Source organism: Mercenaria mercenaria, unplaced genomic scaffold (assembly GCF_021730395.1).
Source record: "Mercenaria mercenaria strain notata unplaced genomic scaffold, MADL_Memer_1 contig_2779, whole genome shotgun sequence".
Taxonomy (NCBI): Eukaryota; Metazoa; Mollusca; class Bivalvia; order Venerida; family Veneridae; genus Mercenaria; species Mercenaria mercenaria.
The window spans coordinates 10,658-28,605 of NW_026460856.1; the positions used below are offsets into that span (position 1 = coordinate 10,658).

Here is a 17,948-nt window from a genome sequence, read left to right on the forward strand (position 1 = left end):
CGATTCGTCCGAATAACCAACAGCATTATCTCGGTGTAAATTTTTCAACGAAAAGCCAATCTTCGATATCTTTCTTTTTGACATGACGATTCATCATTAAAAAGAATTGCCAACTATTTCGCAAACGTGAATGGTTAACTCTTAGCCAGTCTCAATTTAATTAACAAGGCTTTGATAGTCGCATCATTTTTACAACGAATGACTTTTTTTAAAAGTGTTGCATTATGTTTAATTGAGAAAACAGTTGCAAGAGAAAACGTTAATTGTCTGGCTTGCAATGAAACTAGAGCATTCTTTGGTAACAGTGCATTTTAGAGATACAACCTATGGAGTTGTGATCTGGTTTGTGAAGCTCTAAGATTTCTACAGATAACATAATTATCAAATTTGTCAATAAAACTTACAGACAAGTAATTGGTATACCGATGGGAACCAACTGCACCCCACTCATTGCTGATTTATTCTTATACTGTTATGAACGAGATGTCATACTAAGTGTGTCCACTGAGGTACAATTTTAAATTATTGAATCTTTAAATGGAACCTCAAGGTATCTTGATGACATTTTAAATATGGACAACCAATATTTTTCAGAGTTACAGCTTAACAAGGCTAATACTTCAGATTTAAAAGCGTCATTTTTTTAATTTAAATGTTACAATTAAGTACAAAAATGTATATCAACTTAGAAACGAAAGGGACGATTTTGTCAACCTCTCCCACCTTGATGGAGATGTTCCTGGAGCGATATCATACGGTGTCTATATTTCACAACTTATTCGTTTTACAAGAGCTTGCTCATGGATAGAGAATTTTAATAATAGGAATCTTCATATCACCAAGAAATTATTACAACAGGATTACCGTTATCATAAGCAACGGAAAGCTTTCAGTAAATTTTACTGCAGATTGTCGGAACTGTTAGAAGAATACAATACTAACCTAATAACACTTTTAAAACTTGTACTTACACACTCGGAATACTATGGAGATGAAGTTTATAAAATGCGTGGCTCTTGGGCTGTTTATTCGGTGCTCTGTGCTTCCAAGAACTCTACTCTTATCTAATATGTTTTGGAAAATGTCAGTTATACATACTTTTTATTTAGGAAACTGTGTTCTTTCCGTTAGGCCTTAGTGTTCTTTCATTAGCTACATTGCGATAAAAATTGAATAAATTGCTGAGAACTTGTAACGCTTTTAAAAACTGGTAAATATATTATTTTATACACATTAACTGTAGAAGACGGCCATGTTCTTTATCAACAATTTAAATGAAATTATTTTGTGCCGTGTTTAAATAATTAGTAGTTATGGAAATTTCTTTTGAATGTATATATTCTCTACGTTATTTTGATTAAAGTTCTTACGTTTAGAAAGTCGACAGGTTGTGATTATTATTTTTCAATTTTGCTCTAGGTAATCATTCTTATTCAAATCGAAAAAAACTTTTTAGGGGTTCGACTTAACACTGTTCGTAGGTTTGTAGTGCAGTTACCATTAGCAGATTGGGTCCCTGTGCATTGATAAAACAGACATAGAAACATATCTCTTGTCAATAAGTTATACTTCAGTAAAGGAAATAGAGTTAAAGTGGCAACGTTTTAAGTTCTCGAAACAAATTGGCTTGAAAAGAGATTACATTTCTTAAAGCACAATGTCAGTCAGAATACGTGAGTTGTTGTAGTATAGCGAAGAAGAATTAATGTGCACCGAACCTAATTTGGAATGACACTATTTGTACTGTTGCTTCAAATTCTGAAGTACACCTTTTCTAGTGTTTTCATGTTACTTTCGTACCTTTAAGTAGCACCATGCGTCTGTCCTCGGTGTTACTGTTGTAAAATATTGTAAAAACATCATAAACAAAACCTTCTTTTCATATTTGGAGTTAATTCAGCAGTTTTTAGCTACCCAAGTTCGTTTGATTTAGAGTAACGTTATAAGGGTCTGCATTGGTGATTAAAAAGACATACTGTCAATCGGTTGGTAAGACATTAACAAATAACTGTCACTTTTATTTTAATCTTCATCTTCACAGACTGAGTTCAAAATGTCATGAATTTGTACCTCACACAAGTTTATCCGTCTTTATCGTCTATCTGCTGGATATCTGGTATTTCTTCAAAATTACATTATTTACAGACGTTTGAGTACACGACTTAAACCGAACGCATTTCAAATATTTTGAGGGACGTTTGACCGTCGACCAAATGCGTTTCGCCTTCTGAGAAAAGCGATCTACCTTTACAATATCTGATGAACGACAAAACCACTTTCAATGCAATAATCCTTAGAGTGTTTTCATGATTTGTGGGGGATTTTGCCAAACTTGTCCTACATTTCCCTTTTAAACTATTCTGAATTGGTTACACTTAAAGATATTTGTTATCAGGTGCGCGCCGCGCGTTTGTTTATACTATACGTCCTCTTTCAATTTCCGTTCTTGGTATTTGTTATTAAGTTTCGTTTTATTGCAGGGATAACTTAGCGGTAAGACAAGTTTCTTATTTTCGTCAATATATGCTATCTGCCGTATAATTATTCTAATTAAACAAAGTATTTGTATGACACCAGCTTGTATTTGTAAAAAAGAAGTTATTAAGGTGGCGAAAAAATGTTTTATTCGCTTTAATGGAACGCCCGTTGGTGTGTCTAAATAAGTCACGAAAATATATTTTTAAGTATAAATAAAGATGACCTACACACGTAAAAATGATAAAATGATAGATTTAAAGAACAGAACAGCAAAACAACATGAATAAAACTAATTTAAGACACTAAGAGTAAAGGCTTAGACTGGTTAACTACAACTTTAAATATTTTAACTTTCTTGTCACATATCAAAATGGACGAAATTATTTGGAAACATGCATGTATATGTTATATGAAATACAAATAATTGTTGAGGCTTCTGCATGTAGATGTTGAAACAAACAGTCATTTCCTCTTATTTCTGAAATAGATCGTTCTGTTTTCTATAGCATTATCACCGGAATGCTAACAGTGCGAATTTATTGACTAGCGACACCTGATTTAAATGGAATGCTTTAAATTATTAGTGTTTTAATCGATTCTGTAGCATACAAAGCACGCAATATTGAATATGTAATTTGAAACGTATTGAAATAAGTTACTACGGCGAAAGCAAATCTTCTGAGCGCAACTAATGTATGATATCACGACATGCCATTGAAAAATCTGTATTTAAAATTTGTATAAAACTGGGTATACTTTTTCCATACTTCGCTGTCGGCTGCAAACAATTTTGCAATTGACGAGGACTGGATCACAATAAGCTAGCAGTCATCAGATTAAATTAATACAATGAAAATAATGTGTCAAATATTTTGTACTTTTATATTGTTTTTATTATTCGTATGTGTTCTATTTCCATTTCATTCCATGACGTTTGTTAGTTTCGCAAAATCTTGCTCGTTAATTGAGTCCTTATTCTCAAAACTCTCTTAATGCAACGAAATACTGATATTACGTATACATATGATACATGTTGTAGATCGTTTCTCAATTTAGACTTCAAGTGGCAAAATAGTTTAGATAACGATTTGAAAGCGCTTACGACGAACCTCAAGTGAAATAACGGTGGTGACTAAATATTGAAAATCGTAATGCCTCGGTCACAATACCGCACGATGTCCGTACGGTTTTAAATCAAAGCGCTCAAAGCGCTGATGGTGGCTGCTAATCAATGTTTAAAATATTACAAAGAAAGCGACAACTGAGGAATTGTTAATATAAACCATAAGAACTTTTTTTTGCATTTTTTAGAATTTTTTTAGAAGTCTTCTTCTAAAAAAACATTTTTTTTTTAATATTCGGCTTTGGTTTCAAGACAAATCTTTTTTCACTGTCAGTCATTGTTTACATACAAACTGATTCAGTCTTTAACGAATAGTTTTGATCCTTTTTGATTATTTGTGACGAAAACTACGACATAAATTACATCGAAGATGTTTTACTATGAATAAATAATACAATCTTTTTCTCCAAATCATTCAGCTTTTAAGATTTCTTTTCAAGGCTTTTGGGCAGTGTCTGTCATAAATTATTATACACACTGATTTAGTCCGTATCAGATAGCTGTGGTTTTCATGAGACTTTTGTGAAAGAAAACAACACAAACATGCACCACAAATGCATCTCAGAATGTCAGTTCTGCAGCCAGTGTATTTAGAGGTGCATTAATTATCACTCCATCTGTTATAATCAAAGTTCGCTTAGCATAACAGCAGGCTTCGCAAAAAGCTGGGACATTAAGTCAGACAAACTTACAACTTTAGTCAGACCGAGAAAAACGTCGAAAAATGTAACTGGCGAAACGAAACCGTTTTAATTTTTATACATATATTTGTATCAATCCAGATATATTGAGACGCACCATCAGAAAACCAATATAGTTCCTTTGCGACCAGCATGGATCCAGACCAGCCTGTGCATCCTCGCAGTCTGGTCAGAATCCATGCTGTTAGTTTTCAAAGCCTATTGCAACCAGAGAAACCGTTAGCGAACAGCAAGAATCCTGACCAGAGTGTTTGATCTGGATCCATGCTGGTCACAAATGCACTATGTTGTTTTTCTCATGGTGCGACTCGAATGAATTTAGCTGAAGTGAGCAGAATCGTCTTCGAACAATTCAATTTTAAGTTGGTCAAAATCTGTATCCGACGACTTGCTACAGTCTGACAGATTGCCGTTTCAAAAAGGCGAGTATTTTTAGTATAATCGCTGCGCCCACTTTCACGGGCTTACAAGTTTGAAATCGTGATACAGTTGCACCACTTAGTCAAAGCGAGCTTGCAACATTTGTCAGCTTGGGCGACTTTGGGTTTCCACGTGATAATTCGTGTTTTGTCAGACGAAATTGTACCGAATACATGTGTATCTATGCATACATATAGTATCTTATATTGTACATTTGCTGAAGGAAGACTATCCGTGAGGGAATATTATTTAGAAAACATACATGTCTTTTGTTCTTTTATTTTTGTTCACTCTCGTATTGCTAAGCATGTTTTAGTATATTTTGTTCTTGATATAACGATGAACTGTACATGTTCAAGTTATATCCATAAATTACTGTCCTGCTAATTAGTGTTAAGGTATTAGATCACTAATAGTAATGTTTTCGAAATGGCCTTTGCTTGGTATATTCTGAAAGGTAACCGTGTTTCGCACTATTTTGCAATTTTTAAACAACTTTTACCGTGGCGTTTTTTTATAAATTTTGTAAATAACTATGTATCTCCTCAAGCTCAGTAGCGACAAATTTCAAAGTGATGGCCACTATCCAAACGTTTGCAGAGAACTCATTTTACTATTAATTTTAATAAAAGAAACATCAGACTATTGGTAAACAATTATAAAACACAAAATAAAAATGTCAATATCATTTTTTCTATGGTGCCTCAAGTAAACGGATTTAATGAGACAGAATTCATACTTCAACATTGAAAAATTAAGGTCGAATGTTGTGTTTCTGTTTTGCATTTTGCTTACTTCATTTAAAAATAACCTTGGGACAGACGTAAAACTACCTAAATTTCTTCCACAATATATATAATCTAAGAGTAAAAGCAAATAGAGAACATTCACCGCATGTAACTCAATATCTTTTTAAAATGTGTAACTCTACCCCTTCTGTTAAGTAGTAAATTCACTTTGAACACAAGAAATCGCTTATCTAAATATCTTTCTCCATTTTTGTACAGAAATCAATATATAAGTCTTCAAAGAAGTAACACTTACTAGAAGAAAATGGAATAAAAATTTGGTCCCAGTAGGGCTTGAACCTGCGCCCCTCTAAGAATTGCAGTAAAAGTAGGTTTATGGTAGGAATTGAATACTCTTCAAAAAGGAGGTTCTCTATTAGTGATCTAATACCTTAATTGGCAGTATCAACGCCTGAGGAAATCCATATCACTGCTGATTATCGATTTTCTATAAATAGCCTAAATAACATGTGGTCATATTTTTGCGTGCTTGAAACGAAAACGAGACAATGCAGTCGAAAATTCAGTAACATTCTTAGATCACTAGGGTTGCATTAATATAATATCTTACAAATTGATAGCTATGACGAACATTTAAGTTTGTTCTGACATATTTGAAAAGTGTTACAACTTGCTGGAAAAGCTATCAGAGGTACGAACTGGTATTGTCAATGGACCGGAAATGTTTGGAAACTTTTCCGTTGAAATTCCGTTTCTATTCTTAGCCGCGGACTATAGCTAGCAGAAGTCATTGTTCTTTATCAAATAAAGCCTTAAATTTCGGGAGTTATACATGTGACACTGCGGTTAGGAAACATTTTTGAATTGCCTGGATTCCCAGGCTAGGTTTCTATATATATAAGCTACCTTTTCTACGTTATATGCTACTTGACCTCTGGGGCAGTAATATGCAATAGCTAATCAATATCATCGCTCCAGTTCAGGTGATGAGGTCATCGTATATTCACGTGACCATAAATTTGCATATTTGTATTCATACACGTGGTTGTTTTAATTAAAACGTTGACTTCAGTTTGTATTGATTTTAGTCGCCGAATTTACGTTAAAAATGGTATTAAGGCATATATTGTAGCTTTGCATATTCTGCACGTTGTGTAGATAATTGTTTACCTGAAAAGCTTGGAACTATTTTTGGTTGTGTTGTTAGGATGGTCTTAAGAACTGACAAGATTTCTACGGACTTCGTAGACAAGTTGTATGGAGCTCGCTTGGAGCGCGGCCGTACCTCGTACGATGCATGTATATATCAACTTGAACCGCCAAGGAAGTCGTACGAAGTCAGTACGGCGATCGTAACGCCCTGCGAGCCCCATGCGGACTTCGCACGTTCTCCACACGGTTTCCTTTATATCGTACGGACATCGTACGTTGACCATGGAATTTCCCTTTGATAGCTGTGCGAGCAGCGGGCAAGTCTTGAAGTTTTCCAAATCCGCACCCGTTCGAGCTCTTCCGGGGCCCCTGTGATTCCTGTATGGGGCTTTTGCAAGCTGTCCCCGACTTCGAAAATCTCTACGGGCTAGTAGAGAATTCAGGAGCTCGGTGAAACATTTTCACCGATTTCTTGAGTCCTCTACGAGTTCAAATAATCTATACGACGTTCTTGTGACCTGGTTATAAATAGATCCTTGTGGATGATGATACGACATGTGCATAAATAAAAAAGCTCATAGACAAAACAAGTACATGTATTTCTTGACATTACAATTATAGCTGAAAATAAAATACATATACCAGGAGTGTTCTGGAAATTATGATACCAGCTTCATAGTTTTATTATTTAACTTACTACTAATAGACAGAAAATATACCCGAACTTTGACCTCAGCATATGATCTAGATCTTAACACTTAGGGTCTGGCTGTTATGCCGAGTAATATCAATACTTTCTTTGGATGGATACTTGAGTAATGGGTACGACAGCACACCCTGATTATACCATAAAAACCGTTTGCGACTTTGCCCCTTTTAGCTAGAGGTCTGTAAAATCGTCTAATTATGGGAAGCACTTATGCCAAATAATAGTAGCATTTGTCGATAGATGGATTAGTTACAAACTGGACAAGAAACAAACACATATTTAACCTCAAGTGTCCTCAATTTGACCTTTAGACAAGGGGTCCAAGTTTCACGCATGACATATAATGGTAAAAAATTTTACCAAGTAATATGAAAATGCCTTGATAGGTGGCAGAATGAGGAAGAGGACACGATTAGGACGAACAGACGGAATGGCGGCAGGGGAGCGGGTTTTTACATAACTTGTAAACTTGGTCCGGGCACTCACAGATTTGCATTTTATCAGATAAAAAGTAGCAGCTTTTGTACTTTACTTTGCAATTTGACAGTAATATCACTATTAATTCAGACATTTTTGGATCACCTAAAGAATAAATGGACATTAAGACAAATAAATCAGACTGTGCAATCCTACAGTCAACCTCAGTTGTGATATTTGAGATTTATTCCTATCACTTTTCACTTAGGTAATTTACGCTCGACATCTTATTATCAAACATTAACATGCCACTCAAATATAAATGTTTTTCCTCGTTTGCATGTGACTAATCAAATTAATATTAATATTTTTTAATAAGTCAACGTTTCCATGAATTTAAATACAAAATGTCATGTATATCATTTTGCAGGAAATGGAAGGAAAACTAGGTTTAATGCAGAAAAGAGCGATTGAACGTTTCATTGGCACCGGGACGAAGGAATTTAATCTATTGTATAGTTTTACACGTGATGGGGCGACTGCAACAACATTTCACCAAAAGTGTGACAACAGAGGTCCAACAGTTACCGTCATTTACAACACGAAAGGCTCTGTGTACGGTGGTTACATAGAAAAAAGCTGGGCCTCTGATACCAGCGAAACCTATTACAAAGATGACAGGGCATTCTTATTCCGCCTTATGTCTGATGACAAGGTCGCCCTGAATAAATTTCCTGTGAAAAATCCAGACAAAGCGTTTTGCTGCAATGCTACGTATGGTCCGATATTTGGATCAGGTCATGATTTGAATGTATTCAACGGATCTCTGACAGCAGAAGGTACACAATACACACTCAATGGAGACACAAATATGGGCAGTGCATATGACATGGGTGGACTTTCAACTGACCAAGTCACAGACAGCATTAAAACTGTACGCGACGTTGAAGTATATAGTTTATCAGGTATTAACATTGAAAGGATATTTATGCACTTGTATTACATTGTATGTAATAATCACATAATATATTCATCACTATTTTTTCAGTATGGGACCACTAGTCTAGTATTTACGATGAGAAATATTAAATCCATCCAACATAAATATCAATTCTATTTGGCATAATGATGTATGTTTATCTATATGCCACTGAATTTAATATAAGATTGTAAAACAACCATACCAATAAGCATCTACCAATCACCTGTCAACATTAATAATTGGTTGTTTCTTTCATATTTTATGGAATCATTTTAGATAATAATTGCCTATTAGAAAGCTATTATTGTAGACTAACACATTTTGTTAAAGAACATTTCTTTAACATTTTATACTTACCTGTTTCGTTTTTTTTCAAGAATCGTCATTAGCTGGTGTCTGGAGAGAATCCCCTGGCTGGGACTTTAAGGTAAGATAGTAAACAAACTTATTTGGCAGTTTCTAAAAGCGTTCTTTTTGAATTTTAAAACATTAAACTTGATACACATGTACGCATATGTAGAACATTATTTTTTTCCTAGGATTTAGAAGATCTGAAACATTTTGCTGCAGCGTTTGCTCCCCCTTACGGCCTTGATATTGATACGGCAAACATCCTTATACTAGGTCCAGTAGGAGCCGGAAAGTCAAGTTTCTTCAATACTGTTGCCTCCGTTTTTCGCGGCCATATATGTGACCAGGCTGTATGTGGTAGTGCGGAGAAAAGTGTAACGTCAAAGGTAACTCAACAGTTCATATTTTATTTAAACGGACAAAGTAAAGATATTAGAGAAAAACCTATATATTTGATGGCAGGCTTTTCGATTCACAACTACGTTTGATTGAACATTTTAACGACCATTATCCATTTTGAACGTTCGACAAAGCAATTCCTACAATAACCGGTAAGTATACCAAAAGATATGCACTGGCAAAAGAGACATTTGATATTAAATACAATGTTCGGATGAAAGTTTTGTGTTTTATATTATGAATTTAAATTTTGGCTAAATGGTTACAATTGTCAACTTACTTCCAGCATTTTTTTTCTGAAAACTGTAACGATCTTGCTTTTTTGCTATCTCGATATGAATTGTCGCAAAGCATACGTGTAAGAGTTCGATAAATGCCCGATCTTTATGGTCAAAGGTTGAGCGTTGCGAAACCTATTCTGGGTTACACCCAAATAACACTGGCATTGATTTACAAGAATATTATTATAAACTAAGTGATACATGTATTGTTAGAATTAGCCATTTTACTTTATAGTATCGCATGTACCGTGTACGAAGCTCGCAAATTGAAAAGCCACTTAAGTTCTGTATGTGTGATACGATGGGTCTAGAAGAAAGCCAAGGGATAGATATACAAGAGCTGACATATGTTTTGGATGGAAATGTCCCTGATGGCTACCAGGTTTTGTTGTCTTTTATTAATATTCTTACCTTACTGTTTGTTGTTTGAAAACTATTATAGCACATGCAAGATACAATGTTTATAAAGGAACAATAATATTTTCAAAGCTTCAGTGATTTACCTTGTACAATGGCTGAAAGAAAAATGCGATTGCTTACCAAATACTATGGTTTAAATTTGTATCAATATCATTTATCGGATTTTGAAGGTTTTTTTTTCAGATCCAGTTCAACTGTTAAAATATAAAAAAGTTAACCATGCACTGCTTACTTTCTCGATATCAGAAATCAAAATCATGATTTCATATGACTTCTCTATATTGTGTTAATTCATTAAAATATAATTTCTAGTTTAATCCAACCACACCATTTTCCAATGATGCACATGGATTCATCAAATCACCAACGCTCGGACAAAAGATCCACTGTGTATGCTTTGTCTTTGATGGTAACACAGCAACCATTCTCTCTGAGAAAATGCTGGAGAAAATCAAGAGCATGCAAGCAAAAGTGAGGCAAAAAGGTTCGTATTTTTACTTGTTTCCAGATAAAAAAAACAACATTTTACTTTTATTTTAAAAGTTCTCCATTGTGTATTGTTGTATGTAATCTGTAAAAGCGTAAGGAAATTGCTTAGGCCGACCATACAAGCAACGGCAATTACGAGAAACAAGACAAATGAGAGCAACATCTGATGCATAGACCATTCTTGAATTCAGATTGAAAGCTTATAACTGCACAGTTGTAATTCTCAATACGTTGCCAGGTAGATAATGAAATTGCCTTCACTTCTATTCTTTCTACTGTTTTAAGTCCGGCGGACCACATTTGAATCATACAGTAACGTTCCATCTATGAATTATTGATGAAGACCCATTGCCCTTTTGGGCATTATTACAAACTCGGGAATGAATTATGTCAAAACCACCGATCTTTCTGGCTCACTTGAAAGAATCTTGCAACAGAGAAGTTGATGTAAGCGGCTTAAAGTTACTTCTCAGCAGCGAAGGCCCCTTCAAATACTAATAAATTAAAATCTGTATTTTTTCAGGACTACCACAGGCTATTGTACTCACTAAAATCGACAACGTTTGTTCCTATGTTGAGGAAGACGTGAGAAATGTTTACCAAAGCGAGACTATCAAGCAGCTGGTCGATAAAGTGTCTAACATATTTGGGGTCCCTCGCAGCTTCATCCTACCATTGAAGAATTATGAGAAGGAAATTGACGTCAGGACTGACGTCAGCGTTCTAGCGATGCATACATTGAAGCGGCTACTGTTGTCTACAGAGAATCATCTTTTCAACTTCTTAGACCAACTGGACAAGACAAAGAAACAGAAATCGGTAGACAGCTTGGATTAATTACACAGTGGGCCACATAAAGCGGTGTATAGAACAATTATGTATGTTTGAGAAGAACTATAATGAGGAACTAGAATGATTTGTTCATATGGTTTATAATGCTTTGCCGTTGTTCATATTGTATTTGTGAGTCTCATGTATTTGAATTTAATTGAAGTGTGTACTTTTGCAATTTCTTTAACTAATGCCAATACCCTAAGTTTTAAGGTTTAATGTACATCTGAAAAAAGCAATGTTACAGTCAGTATTAAGATGTTATAAAGCACTCTTTAAACAGATTGTGTAAATTTCGTGGTGTTGTAGTTTTTAGACAATATGATATATAATCATAAGGAATGTTTTGATGTTCCTCGGCCTCATTTTCCAATTTATCTGTCTCTGTTCTTAATTTTCATACCTGTCCAATACTGTCTTGTTCCCTGCCGATGAATAACTAAACCTGCATTCTCTCTAGTTTACTTAATTGTCGTGGAGAATATACATGTCAACTGTGACTGATTGTCGTCATGTATTCCAACTTCAGCTGTCTTCTTTGTAGGCATTTATTTCACAATTCTTTCTCATGAACTGCTACCATATTTATCTATGATAATATTTACTTTAGATTTTATAATAAATTTTGTATTTTCTGTTTTTTTGCTGTATCTGAACACTGCATCAGCTTCGATTGACCTCTGGCTGGTTTAAGTTGTAAAGAGCATTTTGAACAGAAAAAAAAAATGATTATAAGATAATCATGTTTTGAAGGTTGAACATGTTCATACAATATGATGTGGATACAAATAAATCATGTTTCAACATGTTTTAAAATGTTTGATCATGTTTTAACATGTATGGTCATTAATCATTATCCATATTTTGCTATGGAAAGTGTCCACAGTCTGCCACATTACTTAACCTAACACCCACAATATCCATTATAATGCCATTTTGGCCAGAAGTCATTTTAAATATTTATCGATAAAACCAGTATATTGTCAGAAACATGGTAGTCTTAAAATGTAAGTGAAGATGTAAATTAATAGTTGAAGAATTTTAATGATTTCTTGCCATTGTGTTTCCAGTGCATATGTATTACCAGTATTTCCTTCTTATTTCCAGTGTTTGTCCATTCTGTAGCCAGTTGCTGGCAGCACACTGGCATAAGTGTAAGTGTATAACCAGATCTCTAAATTCATGTCATTTTGTTTCAAGAGGCTTCCATTTTATATGCAGTTGCTGACATCACACTGGAAATAGAATCTGTGTATTACCAGAATCCAATTTTTTGTAGACAGTGTTAATCCATATTGTTGCCAGCTTATTGTCTGTTTTGTCATTCAAAATTAGTGTGTTATCAGTTTGTCAGTGGGTTGCAAGCATAATGTCAGAAATTTAAAGCTATTTCGTAAAAGAGTCACTCCGTCTCATGATGGTAAACATTTGTGCCAAAATACATCTAAATCCCTCCATACATGAAGAAGAAATGCTCAGGACAAAGTTTGTGGACGCCGTCCGCCCTCTCACTCCCGCCCGCCAAGGGCGTTCCCATAATAGGTTCCCTCTTTCAGATGGACGTATAACATGTGAATGAAGTATTGCCATGCAATACAGTCTCCTACTTGAAGGCACATAATTTTCTCTACTGCAGTATAACATAATTATATGATATCTGTCACTGTTAACGTTGTATAAACACTATGGTACTATATATACAATAACACACACTTGGATTAAAATTTGCATTTTCAAAAAAATCTACTGTTGACATCTATAAATATAAAAAGATGTATTTAATTTCAATTTTGATAACATTTTATTTTGACATGGGTGGAACAATATGAGAAAAATGTAAGAAATCGTCATATTAAAGGGAAGTAATTTTGAAGCCAATATACCAACAAACTTTTTAACTGGGTCCATATGACACATTAGCTTCTATAAAAATATTTTTGAGACTGGACAGGTAAAGATCAATGTTGGCTTTTGACCTTCAGCTGCGACCTTGAACTTTGCACTAGAGCTCTGGGTATTTCATATGACATATTGTCTAATTATGGTGAATATGTGTGTCAAGTAATATTAAAATCCCTTAATTGATGACAGAGTTATAGACCAGAAAAGAAAGAAATTCCTATTGACCGCTGACCTCTGACAGTGAACTTGACCTTTGAGTTAGGGATAAGGGGTTGCGTAAGATAAGTTGTCTCATTATTGAAGACATTTCTTCTAAGTAATATTAAAATCCCTTCATGGATGACAGAGTTATTGATGATACAGGGAAAAAAAACGCTATCGACCTTTGACCTCCAAGTGTGACCTTGATCTATGAGTGAAGGTTCTGGGTTTTGCGCATGACAAATTGAATTATCATTGGGTACATTTGTGTCAAGTAATATAAAGACCTCTTTAAGCATTGTTGAGTTACAGACCGGACACGAAAACCCTTTTTGGTCTTTGCGTTCCGAGTGTGACCTTGACCTTTCAGCTAAGGGCATCGCTTTTGCGTATGACAAGTTGTCTCATCCAGTTGACTATTCGTGCTAAATAATATTTAAATCCTGTTTTGCATGACAAAGTTATAGACCGGACAGGGAAAAAAAACATATCGACTTTTGATCTCCAAGTTTGACCCTGACGTTTAGGACAGGGTTTTGGATTTTGTACATGACACGTCATCTTACCATAGGGAACATTTATGCCAAGTAATATTGTAATCCTTTGGTGGATGACAGAGTTCTGGACCGGACACAAAACAGACCATGTGCATGCCAGGTTAACATTTGATTACCAAGTGTAATCTTGGTCTCTAAGCTAGGGATCTGAAGGTTGTGCATGACGCATCGTTTTATTATAGGGTACATTTATGCCAAGTAATATTAAACCTTCATGGATGGCAGAGTTATGGACCGGACAGGAAAAAAGACATGTTTACCTTTGACTTCTGACTGGGGCCTTGACCTTTGACATAGGGTTCTGGGTGTTGCGCATGACACGTTATCTTATCATGGGGAACATTTATGCCAAACAAAACTGAAATCCCTTGATGAATGACAGAGTTATGGCCCGGACACGAAACGCACCTTGTTTATGCCATGTTAACATATGACTGCCAATTGTAACCTTGACCTTTAAGCTAGGGCTGTGAAGGTTGTAAATGACAAATTGTCTTACCATGGGGTACATTTGTGCCAAGCAATAATAAAATTCCTTGATGAATGACAGAGTTTTGGACCGGACACGAAATTGCGGCATGACGGACGGATGGACGGAAAAAACGCATTTTTAAAGTCCTCGAAACTGGTTCTCAACCAGTACAGAACTAATAAAACAATGTACTTCCGTCTGTCACAAAATAAAGAACATATGCATTAGTACCGAATCACATCGAAACTAGAATTAAACTGAAGATTGTTGTTCAAGGAAAACATATGTCTTCAACCAGTTACCACGATGAAATTCTAAAATGCAATTATGGGGCATAACTCATGGAAAATTACTGAACCGTAACATAAGACTTGACACTGATCACTCCTTAAGATTCGGTGGAAACCCAGCCTGTTATATAAGAGAAGTGTCTAAACCATCAAAAAATATTAGAAATCAGGGGCCATACACGTAGCTCTGTTGAAAAACACCGAACCGGAAAATGCACAAAAGATGCACAACTTGGCTTGGCAGTGATCACTTTTGTTTAAAGTCTGGTGTAATTTCTTTCAAGGCGTATCGGAGCAGTAAACTGTTGCCCTGACAAAGTAAAATACCATAAATCAAGGGCCATAACTTCACTAAAAATCACTGAACTAAAAATTGCCGACAATATGCACACTGAGGCTTGGCACTGATCATATCTGTAAGATTTGGTGGAAATCTGCATAATATTACAGAGAAGCGGCCAAAACATCATAAAATTGATTAATCAGGGACCATAACTCTACTGAAAAACATCGAACCGAATAATGTCGACAATATACACAAAGATGACTGGCACAGATCGCTTCTGTAAGGTTCCCAACAATAGTATAGAAAAGGGCAAAAACATCATAACTCAGCAAACCGAAAAATGACGAAGGCTTGGCAATGATCACTAATGCGAAGTTTGGTGTAAGTCATTCCAGTGATGTCGGTGGAAATGCGTGGTCAAACATTGAGACATACAGACAAAAACAGACAGACTGAAAGACAGCACTAAATCAACATGTCTCCCCCACTACATGTGAGAGACATAATTAAGATGATTATACTTAAGTAAAATGTTAAGTTAAATGTTAATGTAAAATAATCACCAACAAGTCACATCTTAAAGATTGTTACACAATCGTCGATTTAAAAACACTGATACATTTATGATGTGCACTGACATTTAGATTATTTATGTTCCCCTTGAAATGCATTCGAAAATACTTGTATACAATACAACTTCCATTAAGAGACCAATTAACTAAAAGAAAGTCAAAAAGCGTTCTTTACACAACTGGTCCCTTAATACAACATTATAAATTGTGTTCAAAACAACACAAACGGTCTTGAAGAAGTGGTATCTTTATAGACGTGGTCTCTCGGCCAGGCTTGGCTGTATATGCTGCCGATATAAAAAGATAATTAAAAAGTTTGAAGATGGCTCTGTTATATGACAAGTAGTAACTCAAAAGACTCCGCACAATCTAGCTGCTACAGATCCTTTGATTAAGTTGCTGTAGTGTTCTGTTTTAGGAAATTTTCAATACTGGACATAGCCGTATTGTTCATATCACATGGATATATCCCTATGCCGGTGAGAAATGCCTAATCAAGGATTTCACCAAGAGCTTTGGACTCAAAACCTGTCAGCATTCGGCCACTAGGCTGGTTCGGTAGAGCATGGACGTTCTTGTGATGGAAAATCAACAGAACTGTTCATTCAGTTTCTGAAAAGAAATTATGACAAGCATAATGAGGGTTTGGGTTCTAAACTGCTTATAATATTTATCTTTATATCAAATGAAATTACGTACTAGAACTAAAACATGTTTGAATCACTCTTCCGGAACGTTAACTGAATTTATTGTCGGTAAAAACTTTTTCGCTACAATGCATGCTATCAAATGAAGTTTTAGTGCTGATATATGCCTCCTGTGGATACCCGAAGCGCATCGAAGTATGTCTATCTATAATAGCAAACAATAACGACCGAGAATATAATACAAGATTTGAATTGTTTCGGACTTATCTCAAATGATGTGTGACAAATATTAAGCAAATTATTGGAAGAAACACCTGATTTTATATAATGATAGGTAAATGCAAGTACAAAACCAATTTCATAATTTCTTTTTGTATGAAGTCAAATTGTCAATTATTTTTGCACAAAATTTCGCTAAATTCGGTGCTCGGGGGCTTTAGAGCTGTAACACATTCCATTACCTTAAGTAAAAGATAAACATCAAAGTGTGTGTGCTATCAACTTTCTATGTTGAGTTTTATCCTTCCAAAGGATTTTCTTATAGATCCTGTTATTCATTAATACTGGCATATGGCATCGGGGACGCAAATCTATATATCTAAACCAATATTTTAATTCACCGTCGCTTATCTTATTACCAGTCAGGGATAGACTCAATTAAACTATGTTGTAATTTTGCTTGGTTGTATTCTATACTTCCAACCTGTCTTTGTGGCACAGTGGTAAGCGCGTCTGGCTACTAAACAGGAGATCATGTGTTCGATCACCAGTCGGGTCGGTCCTGATATAATCCTATGGGTTGAAAGGACGTTAAACCGAGTTCACTCTACTTTTAAAGAATCAACGTATGTATTTTAATATTACTCATTCTTCGAAGTATAGTAGTCGCAGCGAGAGTACAAATAAATGTTATCACATTAGTAAAATTAATAGATAAAATAACAAAATATGTGAGGGGAGGCTTTAGCAGTACAGAAAGTAACCCAGCACAATACTAGTGGACTAGGTTTATTGAGTATGTCTGCGAGAGGCAATTAAACGTTGAATACCCACGCCCCCTAGCACCGGTCTGAGCAAAACCCCATTACACACAAAAACTGAATGAACTCCACGGACCGGAAAATATAACAACACTGAGTCCTAGGGGACATTTTAAGGCTGGCTCACGTCAAATAGATTTTTGCTAGTTAATAAATATATTGGAAGATTCTAATATTGGACGTATGTAACGCATCTAAGCAATATCATAGCAAACTCGATATGACGCAGTCATGCTCATGAGAGGCAATGAAACATGCTATGCCACACCACCCTCCTAAAGCCATATATACGTATATTTCAGTAATTTTATAACTTAACTTACTGTGTACACCTTCAGTTGCAGTTGCTGCATCAGTTCCAAGCCGCGAGGAGTTTACTCACAACACCAGAATTGGCTTATCATGATAGGTTTGATATTTGAACTGTTTTCACACCGTATGATTTCTAGTTGTATATTTTTAGTTTGCATTTGTGTAAT

At 35.3% G+C, this 17,948-nt stretch overlaps 1 protein-coding gene across 1 annotated transcript; it reads left to right on the forward strand.

The window, feature by feature from the left end:
• Positions 1-2,368: 2,368 nt before the first annotated feature.
• Positions 2,369-12,322, forward strand: LOC123537523 (interferon-induced protein 44-like). Its single transcript, XM_045321293.2, has 7 exons — positions 2,369-2,493; positions 8,180-8,714; positions 9,109-9,158; positions 9,271-9,468; positions 9,998-10,144; positions 10,495-10,666; positions 11,195-12,322. Exons 2-7 carry the CDS (start codon positions 8,183-8,185, stop codon positions 11,506-11,508), a joined length of 1,413 nt encoding a protein of 470 aa, XP_045177228.2. The 5' UTR covers positions 2,369-2,493; positions 8,180-8,182; the 3' UTR covers positions 11,509-12,322.
• The last annotated feature ends 5,626 nt before the right edge of the window (positions 12,323-17,948 follow it).